At 46.1% G+C, this 13,799-nt stretch overlaps 1 protein-coding gene across 3 annotated transcripts in view; it reads right to left on the bottom strand.

Moving 5' to 3' along the window:
• Positions 1–13,799, bottom strand: part of SCAF8 (SR-related CTD associated factor 8) — a 1,507,655-nt gene that overhangs the window by 1,190,027 nt on the left and 303,829 nt on the right. For all 3 annotated transcript variants that reach the window (XR_011203719.1, XM_069234634.1, XM_069234635.1), the window contains exons 9-10: positions 11,640–11,719; positions 10,088–10,202 (exon numbers count right to left, since the gene is read on the bottom strand). Coding sequence is in view for 2 of the 3 variants with exons in the window: in XM_069234634.1 (XP_069090735.1) it covers positions 10,088–10,202; positions 11,640–11,719 (195 nt within the window). In the remaining variant the exon portion in view is untranslated. The remainder of the gene's footprint in view (positions 1–10,087; positions 10,203–11,639; positions 11,720–13,799) is intronic.

Raw genomic sequence — 13,799 nt, 5'->3', positions numbered from 1 at the left:
TCTGTCCTTTTTGGGGATTAAAAAGTACAGAGTTTTTACTCCTCTGCCCTGTTCATGATGGCCCTTTAGTAAGGCGCACTTGGACAACTTCGCTGAGTAGCCTTTGGTGTTATGGGGAGAGTTTGTGTATGTGAGGAGGAAACCTCGGTGACGCTGAAGTGAACTCCAGACAATCATGTTGGACATTAACACCCATGGGTAAAAGGTTCTTGTAGGAAAGTACCATCTTCCCTGGCATGTTACCCCCATATTTCACTGTATATATGTTGTTTTAGTCTATGTGTCATTGGGACCCTGCCAGGCAGGGCCCCAATGCTCATAAGTATCTGCCCTGTATGTGTTCCCTGTGTGATGCCTAACTGTCTCACTGAGGCTCTGCTAACCAGAACCTCAGTGGTTATGCTCTCTCCGCTTTCCAAATTGTCACTAACATGCTAGTGACCAATTTCACCAATTCACATTGGCATACTGGTACACCCATATAATTCCCTAGTATATGGTACTTAGGTACCCAGGGTATTGGGGTTCCAGGAGATCCCTATGGGCTGCAGCATTTCTTTTGCCACCCACAGGGAGATCTGACTGTTCTTACACAGGCCTGCCAGTGCAGCCTGAGTGAAATAACATCCACGTTATTTCACAGCCATTTACCACTGCACTTAAGTAACTTATAAGTCACCTATATGTCTAACCTTCACCTGTGAAGGTTGGGTGCAAAGTTACTTAGTGTGTGGGCACCCTGGCACTAGCCAAGGTGCCCCCACATTGTTCAGGGCAAATTCCCCGGACTTTGTGAGTGGGGGGACACCATTACACGTGTGCACTATACATAGGTCAGTACCTATGTATAGCGTCACAATGGTAACTCCGAACATGGCCATGTAACATGTCTAAGATCATGGAATTGTCACCCCAATGCCATCCTGGCATTGGGGAGACAATTCCATGATCCCCTGGGTCTCTAGCACAGAACCCGGGTACTGCCAAACTGCTTTTCCGGGGTTTCCACTGCAGCTGCTGACAACCCCTCAGACAGGTTTCTGCCCCACTGGAGTCCAGGCAGCCCAGGCCCAGGAAGGCAGAACAAAGGATTTCCTCTGAGAGAGGGTGTAACACCCTCTCCCTTTGGAAACAGGTGTGAAGGCTGGGGAGGAGTAGCCTCCCCCAGCCTCTGGAAATGCTTTGATGGGCACAGATGGTGCCCATCTCTGCATAAGCCAGTCTACACTGGTTCAGGGATCCCCCAGCCCTGCTCTGGCGCGAAACTGGACAAAGGAAAGGGGAGTGACCACTCCCCTGACCTGCACCTCCCAGGGGAGGTACCCAGAGCTCCTCCAGTGTGCCCCAGACCTCTGCCATCTTGGAAACAGAGGTGTTACTGGCACACTGGACTGATCTGAGTGGCCAGTGCCAACAGGTGACGTCAGAGACTCCTTCTGATAGGCTCTTACCTCTCTTAGTAGCCAATCATCCTTCCTAGGTAGCCAAACCTCCTTTTCTGACTATTTAGGGTCTCTGCTTTGGGGAATTCTTCAGATACCGAATGCAAGAGCTCACCAGAGTTCCTCTCCATCTCCCTCTTCACCTTCTGCCAAAGGATCGACCGCTGACTGCTCAGGACGCATGCAAAACCACAACAAAGTAGCAAAGACAACTACTAACAAACTTGTATCGCTCATCCTGCCGGCCTTCTCGACTGTTTCCAGGTGGTGCATGCTCTAGGGTGGCCTGCCTCCTTTCTGCACAGGAGCTCTAAAGAAATCTCCTGTGGGTCGACGGAATCTTCCACCTGCAACCGCAGTCAACAAAAGACTGCATCACCGGTCCTCTGGGTCCCCTCTCAGCACGACTAGCGTGGTCCCTGGGTTGTAGGTGCACTTTACACCTACCTTACAGGGTCTTGGGGTGGGCTATTTTTCTAACCCTCACTGTTTTCTTACAGTCCCAGCCACCCTCTACAAGCTCACATAGGTTTGGGGTCCATTCGTGGTTCGCATTCCACTTTTGGAGTATATGGTTTGTGTTGCCCCTATACCTATGTGCTCCTATTGCAATCTATTGTAACTTTACACTGCTTGCATGACTTCCTTTTGCTATTACTGCATAATTTTGGTATTGTGTACATATATCTTGTGTATATTTCTCATCCTCATACTGAGGGTACTCACTGAGATACTTTTGGCATATTGTCATAAAAATCAAGTACGTTTATTTCTAGTATACCTGTGTATTGTGTTTTCTTATGATATTGTGCATATGACACCAATGGTATAGAAGGAGCTTTACATGTCTCCTAGTTCAGCCTAAGCTGCTTTGCCACAGCTACCTTCTATCAGCCTCAGCTGCGAGAAACACCTCTTCTACACTAATAAGGGATAACTGGACCTGGCACAAGGTGTAAGTACCTCTGGCACCCACTACAAGCCAGGCCAGCCTCCTACAGTTCTGTTTCACCAAGCGGAAAAAAACCTTTGTAGGCAGCCTCTGATAGGCGTTTTGCAGTGGTGGCAGCTACCTCTGCCTTTGAAGTTATTACCTCAGTAGAAACCTCTGAAAATATTCAATAGGAGAGGACAGCTGAGCATGCTGAAGCTGGTGAGCCGTGATGGCATCTGGGTAAGTGGACTTCGAGCCTTCACAAAAGGAATTACAGCAAAAGGAGCCGCAATTACACAGCGTTTGAAAGGCACCCATAGCCTTCATCAGCTTATCCTTTTTTATTTTTTTCCAGCATCTCGTTAACGATTGGGCCAAACAGACTTAGACCACTGAACAGCAAGTTCAGTAATTTTCCTGGACTTCAGCTTAAAGCTGGAGATACAGACACAGGCATGCATTAACAGAGGGACAATGGAGTTGATTCCCCCCTCACAGCACTGTCAGCGGCATCCAGGGTGCAGAATATGGTGTTATTAAAGACAATCGTGTAACTCAGCTTTCTGGTCTGCTCTGGGAGATGGAGGGGCTCATCCGAGTTGGCATTCAACTCCTACCTAGAGAGGCAGCCGACAAAATTTGCAATCCTTGTACCTTCTACAGATTCAATTCTAAGAATGACTTAGTACATAATAAAAAATCCAAACTTATGGTAGTCTGATTTTGTATTAAATATATGTAGGAAGCTGGCTCTGTATATACTATATCAAAATGAGATATAGTGTGCAGATTCCAGGTGTTCCCCAAGAGGCTTGACAGAGGCAATAATAGATAATACTAATGCTCTAATTTGTGGTAGTGTGGTCGAGCAGTTAGGCTTATCAGAGGATAGTGCAAAGCATTTGTTGTACACACAGAGACAATAGAAGCAGCACACACTCAATGACAACTCCAGACAAATCGTTTTTATATAGAAAAAATACCTTTCCTTAATTTATTTTTAGAACCACAAGATTCAAGTTGCAGCTAAGTACTTCAGTAGATTCGTATTTCACACATGTATCAGCAGTACTTGGTTTGAAATCGATAAGTTATATCGTTTTTGAATTATCGGCAAACTATTTAAAAAATGGGCACTTAGTGCAATTTTCAGAAACAGCTCCTGGGGGAAGAAAAGTTCAATTGTTTTACAGGTACAACACTTACAGTTCCAGGCTCTGGGTTTTAGGAAGTCCATCAGTTGGGGTTCAAACTCCTCAAACACCCACTGCCAGCAACACAGGGCCGGCTGGGTTCAGAGGTCAAAGATTGGCAAATTTAACGTGGGCTCCTAAGGAGACAGGGGATACTCTGAATCAGGTTTGTCTGCAAGTAAGTACCCGTGACTCACAGGGCAGAGCAGGGGGATTAGAGGAGCACTAGAGGGGCCACAAGTAGGCACCAAACACACACCCTCAACAGCACAGGGCCGGCCTGGTGCAGGGTACAAAAAGGATGTCTGGTTTCCAATGCTGGTCTATAAGTGGCCCCAGGGGGTCACTCAGAGGCTGCAGGCGAGGTCCAGGGGACAGATCGGGCACACCACTGGTTGGATAGGGAGGCGAGCCGCCTACTAAACATGGCTGCATGGGGTGTCTGTCTCTCCACGGCCTGGGGACTGCGGGTGCAGTGGGTCCTTTGGTGTTGGATATCTTCATCTGGAGCTTTCGCGGTCAGGGGGGGGGCCTCGGGATTCCCCCTGCAGGCGGCGTCGTGGAGAGATCAACCCAGAGTGGGCACTAGCTCGGAATCGCCTGGGGGCTCTCTAGCTGGTTGGGCCACCTGGACACGGGCCATGGGCGTCGGGTGCAGAGTGGACTCAAGCATTCGGAGTGAGATGGGAGTCCTTAGTGGTTGGTCTCTTCTTGGACAGGGCCGCTGTCCAGGGAAGGTCTTGGTCCTTTTGGGTGCAGGGCAGTCCTCTGGAGCTTGGCAGAGGTCACTGGTTGCGCTGGATGAGTTGCTGTTTTCTTGCAGGTTCTTTGAAGCAGGAGACATGCCAGTAGGGCAGGGGCCAAAGCAGTTGTCTTCCTTCTTCTCTACTGGGGGTTTCAGCTTAGCAGTCCTTGTTAGGTCGCCAGGAATCTGGTGAGCTGGGTTCAGGGAGGCTCTTAAATCCGAGATTTAGGGGCGTTTTAGGGGTCAGAGCGCAGTAGGCAATGGCTCCTGTCCCTGAGGGCGGCCCATCCACCCCTCTGGGGTGGGGTGGAGGGGGGTGTCCACAAACCTAATCGTATTGGTCCCTGTCCTCGAAACCAAGATGGAGGATTCTGCAAGGAGGGGGGTCACCTCAGCTCAGGACACCTTAGGGATGGTCACTCCTCCCTGTTTTCCCTATTTTTCCCGGAGGACTTGCTGAGAAAAGCGGGGCTTTGCCTAGGGGGCTGCGCCACTCCACTAGCTGGAATGCCCTGGGGCACTGTAAACCGAGGCTTGAGCCTTTGAGGCTCACTGCCAGGTGTTACAGTTCCAGTAGGGAGGAGGTGTCAAGCACCTCAACACAGGACAGACTTTGTTTCTGACCACAAAGTGCACAAAGGCACTCGACCCATGTGGTCAGAAACTTGTCTGAAAGTGGCAGGCTGGCACAGACCAGGCAATCCTATACTAGCAGTTTGGCTTAACATACAGGAGGCATCTATAAGATGCCCTCTGTGTGCATTTTTCAACAAATCACATACTGAAATCAGTGTGGGTTTATTGTGCTGAGAGGTTTCATATCAAACTTCCTAGACTTCAGTGAAGCCATCATGGAGCTGTGGAGTTCGTAATGACAAACTCCCAGACCATATACTCAAGCTGGCTACACTGCACTTACAATGTCTAAGAATGGACTACACTGTAGGGGTATATTGCTCATGCAGCTATTCCCTCACCTGTGGTTTAGTGCACCCTGCCTTAGGGCTGTAAAGCCTGCTAGAGGGGTGACTTACCTATGCCATAGGCAGTGGTTTGAGGGAATGGCGCCCTGAGAGGCGTGCCATGTCGACTTTGTTTTACTCCCCAGCAGCACACACAAGCTGCAAGGCAGTGTACATGTGCTTGGTGAGGGGCCCCCCCTAGGGTGGCATAATACATGCTGCAGCCCTTAGAGATCTTCTCTGGCCACAGGGCCCTTGGTACCATGGGTACCTTTTAAAAGGGACTTAAGTGTGTGCCAGGGTTGTGCCAATTGTGAAAACCAAGGTACAGTTTTTGGAAAAGAACACTGGTGCTGGAGTCTGGATAGCAGGATCCCAGGACATCTTCAATCAAAGCTGGCATCAACACTGGGCAAAAAAGTGTGTATGGGGGGGTAGCCAAGCCAACAGTGGCACTTTCCTACAGAGGGGCATCACCAATAGCTTGAGAGTTAGGACTCTTACGGGCTGTAGTAAGTGCTAGGGAGTCAGGTCAGAGCTGCCCCTCTATGTACAAGGGATCAGTAGGGACGTTTTGTATTTCTTGTCCACACTGGGAATGATGACCCTGGCGTGGATGGAATCATGAGAAATTTAAGGAGTGTGACGGAGCATGTCCATGAGCATGGGAAAGTACTGGGTAGAGTATGAGTGGAGGAAAGGGTTTAAAAAAGGACGTCCTCCTTCAAAGGCTCAGTATCTACCTTATGGAAGGAGGCAGTCCTACCAATTAGTTTGTGGTACGAGTAGAATCTATTGGGGGGTGGGGGGAGGGGGGCTAAGCATTTAAACAGCACCAAAAGAAATAATTCCATAATACAGAATTTAAAAGGTATAGTAAATATGAACGTTTTACTTAATTTATAAATTGACCAATACTTGTTTGTAGTTGACACTTTTTCAAGAAAAACGTACGTATCATAGTGGTTACTCTGAGTTACTTTAGACAACCAACTCTTTCAGGCAGCCAGTCAGAGGGACCAGCAAGGTCCACACAAACTATTATCAGAGGAAGAACCAATCTTCAGTAAGCTCCAGGCACTTTTATCCCTTTGCTATAGATTTTTATACAAGTGGTCCTGATGCAAGGTTTTGGACCTAGCCCTTTTCACAGGGTCAACCCCAAACGTTTTGCCTTCCGCCACCGATTTTCCTAACTATATTTGTTGGCTTTAGGACTCTGAGCACTTTATCACTACTGATCAGTGCTAAAGTGCATGTGCTCTCCCTTCTGAACTTGGTACGATTGTAAATTAAATGCTACTGGTGGTCAAGTAACGCAACTTGCACAACCCACAGAAGTAGCCTTTCAAACCTGTCTCAGGCCTGCCACTGCAGGGCCTGCAAGGGCAGTTACTGCCAAAGGGACCTGGCATCTAAATTTACTTGCCTGGCCAGGAACTCCTTTTACTACATATAAGCCACCTGTAAGTTAGGCCCTAGCTAGCCCTAGGGGCAGGGTGCTGTGTATCTGAAAGGTATGACATATGTTTTTGTGTACTACATGTCCTGGTAGTGACAAACAGCCAAGGTTGTTTCTCACTACAGGGGGAGGGGTAGAGGAGGGGCACACCTGCATTTGTAAAGGCTGTGCCCTGGCCTCACCCAAAGGGCTCGTTCACTTACTACTGAAGTCTGGAGCCAGTGCTGGAGGACAGAGAGGACACTCCTGGAACTGGGTTAGTGCTGGTTGCCGCTGTATTCTACCATCTTAGTGCATAGAGAGCGCTTTATTCTTAGACTGCAGCGCGTGTATTGCCGGCCCAGAGCGCTCCCCGCTTTACAACCTACAGCGAGTACAGAGCGCTTTATTTTTATCATCCTGGGCGCACGGAGCGTCGGTAGTCTCTGTGGTTGAGGCTCCTCCGTCCCCGAAGAGGTAGTGAGGAGCCCCCTTCGTGGTGGCACGGAAGAGCGCTTCATGTAGTGCCACCGAGGAACAGCAGGCACTTATTCCGGCCGTCGGTGCCCAAAGGACGCAGCGCTCTGATCAGCTGTTGTGCCCTAACCGCTGCGGCCCAGGAGACTAAATTGCTGGTCGGGGGTAGACAGGAGAAGAGCACAGTGCCTATGCCTCCCACGCCAGCCCTGAGGACCTGGAGCCGAGCCCTGTGCTCGCAGGCTGCTTGCCCCCTTGTGGAATTGTGGGCGGGGGCTGCCGCGTTGCATCCGCAGCTACCCCGCCCTTCAGGAGATGGTGAAAAGCTCTCCCAGTCCTGGGAAGACTGCAGGGTTCGATTTGAATTGAGGCGGGCCTTGAGTAAGGAAGCTCCCCACCCCTGCAGCACTGTGGTAGTTGGAGACGTGCGGACTCCCGGGACGTCAGGGAGCTGTGCGTCCTGTTGAGCCTCATCAGAGGTCCCCGCCTGGCTGAGGGTTACTGAGTTGAGGAGGTGTCCGTGTGAGGAGTGGGGTCGCCCTCCACGTAAGCTGTTTTCCCCCTACTGGACTCTGTCCCTTGCCGCACAAGCACCAGAGGTCATGTTTGGCCTCTGTTGTGGAGGGAAGCCCTTTATCTTTAGGCTGCAGTAGCAAGGCTAACAGGACGGGGAGGAAACCCTCGTCTGAGGTACCGTGCCTGCCCAGCCCATCAACATGCTTACACAGACTGACTGCATAAAAACAGCACAGAGGTATAGTAGCCAGTGTGTAAGAGAGGCGTAGTGACTTCTGCCTTCATGTTGGTGATTTCCATATATAATGTGCCTGTGGGTCCGGTCGATCAGTGTATTCACTGCATTACTTGTCAGGGGCCATTGTGATTATTTGCTGCATATACAAGTTCCAAGATGGGTGTAGGTCGTGCTTCTGTAGACAGGAGCCCAGAATCCTGTTGCAGCGGCCTACTAGTATGCGCAGTAATGTTGCCTTGGTAATGTTTTCCATGACGTGCATTTTGGGTACCTGACATGCCAGGTGGAAATGTTTCATTTTATGTGCATTCATGATGCTGTCTGGGCATTTCTGATAATATGTTTATTCTGACGTGCCTTTTTGGTGGTAGTGACAGCCTGACTACTAATTGTGTTGCAAAATACCAGTAACTTATATGTTTACCTGACTACTGCTAACTTTCGCAGAGTACTAGCAACCTGTGTGATGTTCTGACAACTTCTTGTGTAGCAGGGTATTACTGAGACATGTTGTGTTTGGTCTAATGATATCTTATACAATACAGAATATTTTTTATATAACTAGTTGTTGTATTTTCTTTGTGGTGTATTTATTGTGTTACATGTGTTGTGTGTGCTGTGCAAATGCTTTACACATTGCCACTGGGATAAGCCTGACTGCTCATGCCAAGCAACGGGGGGGGGGGGCAGGGGTTATCTTGGGTGTGCAGCCCTCTCGCCCTTACTAGAAGTGGTGGGTTCTGCCTGGATCAGGTGCATACCCTAGCCAACCAGAAGCCCCATTTGTAACACTTTAGCACACCACACCTAATCCACAAAGGAAAAAAATATTTTACAAATCTACTAGTTTCTTATCTCTGACCCTGCATTCCGGAGTAGCATTATACTCACTGCAAAGTGCTTCAATGCCTCCTATGGGGCAGTATGTGCTAAAAAAACAATTTACTATTACAATGTAATTTTACTGTGTTTTATGTGAATATCAGATACCAATCTCATCTGCTCATATACAGGCGAAGCGGGAGAGGAGTAAAAGCGTAGGCAAAAATCCAGGACCAGTTTATCCACAGTACATTGTCCATGACAGTGGGTGCTTTTGGCTAGAGAGAAACCTGGGCACTTTGTGGGGTTGCATAAAGGTACATTTGTTGGGTGTTCCAATGCTGTAAGTACCTCTGTAGGACTTACTGGGGATGTTGCAATTTGTGGACTTGCTGAAGGGTCCAGCTAAGCAGGTGTGCAAAGTAGCTTTGAAAGATTTTGCTTTACAAGTTGGATGTCAAATTTCATGAGCTAGTGCTGAAAGCTGAGGAGAGTGCATGCCACCCTGTTTCTGCAAGTAATCATTGGCCGTCCTTTTGCGACCGTTGTTGAGATCTACCTTCCCGAGTGACCTTGAAAAATGTTTTTAAGGCTAAGCATGAGGATAGGATTTCTAGGTAACTGATATGGTGGCACTGTGTTGAGGAGCCCGCACATCCTGCACACACGACATGAATACGCAAACCCCCAGCCTGTGAGAAAGGAGTCTTTGGTAAATGAGAGTGAGAAAGGCCTGCCCTGCAACAAGTTATGTAACAATGTGATTCACTTGCTGCTCACATCAATCTGTCTAAACGTTAAGTTAATCTGTGCTATGTGAATCTAGAACTAATTGTAAAAATATTGATAGTCCTAAAAGTGGACTTTAAATTAACACAACTGTTTCAGATTATCTTGCTATAACCATTTATTCCTCCTGTGGCACAGTCACATGAAGGACTGCCCAATAAGCTGGAGCAATATAACTGCGTAATAATGGACTTCATAGTCATGGTGCCAGCTTAACCAAGTGCCTCTGTGCATGCCCTCTTTCACTGGAACTGGATGGCCTGGACCCATGCAAGGACCCCACAGGTCTTGGAGGCTATTCAGGAAGGGTGAAATGTTGTGCTCCCACTTGACGGATAAAAGGACACCAGGCTAAGGGGTAGCACTAAAACCCATAACAGAACCAATGTCACAAATAAAGTTAGAGTACACCATACTTTAACAAACCAACCAATCACCATAAACTCAAAGGTAGACAAGTATGGTCTTGCCATGGTACACCTCTAGGTAATGAGGGCCATGGTGAAACCAAAGAAAGGCTATGCTCACCTGAGAAGGCTGCTGTTCCATAATTTGCTGCCTTAAGTGCTCTAGATTCTGCTGCTGAAGATGTTCTGCGAGCTGTTGAAATAGCGAGCTGTTTAGGGTCTCGGCAACAAGAGAGCTGAAAAACAAACAAATATTTGTTAAATTGACAGTAAACTTTCAACAAAGTGCACAGCTTTGCAATCCACATTTAAAAAATAAACAATCCATTTAGCTTTTAGAACTCAAACACAATTGTTTTCCTTTAAAAAGCAACAATGCTACACCAACAGAATAGAAAAAAATATTGTAGAAGTATGCAAGTTAAATGAAAAAAACAACCAAACAAAATATAGTAAAAATGTATAAAATCACAACTGCTACAGCTAGATTTGTCGGAACACTTATTAAAATGAAATAATTTCTTTAGTTTTGAGAACTATCAATTTGTTAGATCAGGAATATCACTATCACCAATCTCAGTATGCTAGCTTTCAAAACATTTATCATTAACGGTCACCTCTGAAGTGTCAGGAAAACAGTGACATTTAGATGGAGCATACCAACACCCGAACCCCTGCAGACACTATTACCATCGCCAAAAGCACTATCTGTGGTAGCAGTGACAGTGTACAATAGTAAAATTTAAGAGTTTAAACCAGGAATGCAGTGTGAGGCCTGTTCTTGAGTCCAGAAGAAATTTAGACCAGGGCCACAAGTACAGTTGACCTTTATCGAATAAGCTGCCAAAAGAAGGAAAAACGCTGTACAGAGCGACTGGACTCCAGCGAGCTTGCGAGGAATATTTTTAATAAATGAGTGCATGATTTCTTTAGTGTCTGATGTATCTCTTTCTTATTCGTTTTGGTGCTCTTTAGTACCTTACACTTGTTCCTTTGTCTAATCCCGAGTGCTCAGAGCCACAGCTACCCAGGGTTGAGCTAATGGTTTAACAAAGAACCCTAATGGTCCTAAAGGGGTCGGTTAAGTGTATGGCATGATGAGCTCGCACAACCAAACCAAATACACCAATTTCTTCACACCAATGTATCCAGGGCTTGGTGATTAACCACCATCTAGGCCCTAAAGCATGAAAGCGGTTTTTCTGGTATAAAAATCTGGCTAAAATATCCTCCACATAGTAAGAACATAAGCCTGGCAAACGGATCAAGGTAATAAATGGCATAATAGAGATAATCTGCCTAAATTAAAGCCTTACAATGATATTTTTTAAATCAACTCAGATGTTTTTTTGCATTACATTCGTTATTGACAATAGAAAAATATTCAATGCAACAGAATGAGCCAAGCTGCATGAACTGGCATGCAGTGTGCACAAGCATGTATTTGAAAAAATTAAAATATGGATTTTTCATACATTCTGAAATTTGTAAAGTAAGAATAGCTGAAATCAAACTTATCAGAATAATAGGAATTTATCTAAATATTTAACAGTACTTGCACACAAAATGCATTATAAATGTTAAACAGAGTAATGCATGTCACCAGGCAAAAAATAAAAGGTGAAAGATAGAGAAAACGTCTATCGCTCCAGATCAACAAAATAAAATCTTACTGCTGTGAAGTTGGTGCTTCCATTTTTGATTCGTCACCATGGTCAGCATCATCGACAAAATCAAAAGTGTCCATCAATCTCTGGAAGAAAAAACAAACGGGCAGCACTTCATAAAATATATTTTTCTAGTACTGAGATACACAACCAATTATCCATCATTTCCATTGAAGGGTGCATCAGTTAGACTAGGAAATTGATGTGTAAGATATAAGTGAAGCGATCAATTCTTAGGTTGGGCGGACTCATGCTTAATTGGAGATTCAAAACCATCACCAACTTTGAGTGATATTTATTGACTTGTTGCAGATCAACATTTCACTGACAAATGTAACAGCACAGCCATCTATAAAATAAAAATATATGCCAGGAAGGGGACTAAATACAGGACTGGCAAATATGTGCACTTTTGTAAAAAAAAAAAAGTGGTGTAGCCAAATAAATGTATACTCACTCACAGGTGGGAGATACTTTTTTTTTTTACTATAAAACACCAGCTGAAATTGCCAAAACTTGGAAATTATATTTATAAACAGAATTAAAAAAAAAAAGAAATGTACCACTATCATACTCCACATTCGATACTCTAGACTACTCTTAAGGGGTCTTGGTTTGGTCCACACAACCACAGGCAGATCTTAGAGCCAAGAGACATAGGCCCAGATCTGGAGGAGAACAGAAATAGTAATGCACATAAAGACAAGGGATTCTAATTTGCACCAAAGCCTTATCAGTGGAGCGGATAGACGACAGTGGGCTGGCAGAACATTTTCTGTTTTCTCGGTTGGTTGCATTAGAGAAATACCAGCCACTCAAATGGGACATTAGTCCATTAATGTGCCTATTGGTGCTGACAGAATGAAAGTACAACTTATGCAGTTTTTCAAATAAGAGCAGAAAATAACTGTAGTAAAGTGGATTATGTTGTGTGGGTGTTACACCTCACTATGTAGTAATGTTGCAATGTCCAGTACTTAAACAACCCTTAAGCTCAGTCTTAGGTAGCTATGGCACAGAGTAGTTAAGCTTATTCAAATCAAAATTTTAAAATATCTACTACTACCAAGAAACACAACAAAATGCAACTAGAACACCAACTTATAAAAATAGGGTATATTTTTAATCTTTAAATAGACATTTAGACAACAAACATTCATCGATACAAACCGGAGATAGGGTTTTCCAAAGGTAGGCTAAATCACTCTAGTTCAATATTTAAGATGTAATAAATAGTTTCAAGTGGCTTAGCGATTCTGAGCAACCAGGCTAAAATGAGTAATAAAATTCTACTGGACGGGTTACAACAGGTTGAGAGCCAGTCACAGGAACCTCTTGAATCAGGTTCAGGGAGAAGATTACCTGTCGGGTCCAACAGTCTCAAGGTCCTCACTGAACTTTTATCCCTCATCACGGTCCAGCTGAAGATCATGAACCGGTGCAGGAGTCTTCCAGAGGCTAAAACTTCAGAGGGCACCTACGGGGTCAGGGCACTATCTTCCACAATGCACAAGAGGAGTCCAGTGCAGGTCAGTTGCTACTAGTCAAATGGTCTACCGGTTACAGTGCTCTCAACAGTTACTTGCAGGTAAGAATCTTTCTTGTCTGGGGTTCAGAGTCCACTTCCACCACGATCATGGGTCCAACAACCTTTGGTGCATCTCATGATGGGGAAGACACTTTCTCCCAGGCTGCACTTCAGCATCCAGCAGTGGGTAGGTGCTCCTGGGCAACTGGGCACTTGAGATTTATGGCTTCTTTAGCTTTTGTAGTCATTGTGCTTAACAGGGGGCTACCCACATACCCTTGGAGTCACTTACGACCAGTCACATGAGTGGTCACAGCACACAGTCCTCTTTGTGGATCCCCTCGGGGTCATCTGCTGCAGTTCACCTGCGCCTGAGATGACCCGAAAAGAGGAGTGCCTGCATGTCTCTGTTAGGCCCAGGGAGCAGCAGGACAGACCTGTCTTCTTTCCAGTACAACAGAGATTAGAGCCCATTACATGCCAGGGGTGGGACTTTTGCGCCATCTTGATGTTTGTGGAAGCAGAGGCCTCACTTGCCAATGGGCAACAGTTCCCACAGGACAACCCTTCCCATTTCGGAAAGGGATCAAACACAATACACTGCTCTGCCTGACTCAACAAGCATCTGCAATGCAACG

The sequence above is a fragment of the Pleurodeles waltl genome, chromosome 5 (assembly GCF_031143425.1).
Source record: "Pleurodeles waltl isolate 20211129_DDA chromosome 5, aPleWal1.hap1.20221129, whole genome shotgun sequence".
NCBI lineage: Eukaryota > Metazoa > Chordata > Amphibia > Caudata > Salamandridae > Pleurodeles > Pleurodeles waltl.
This window is presented reverse-complemented; position numbering and strand designations above follow the sequence as displayed.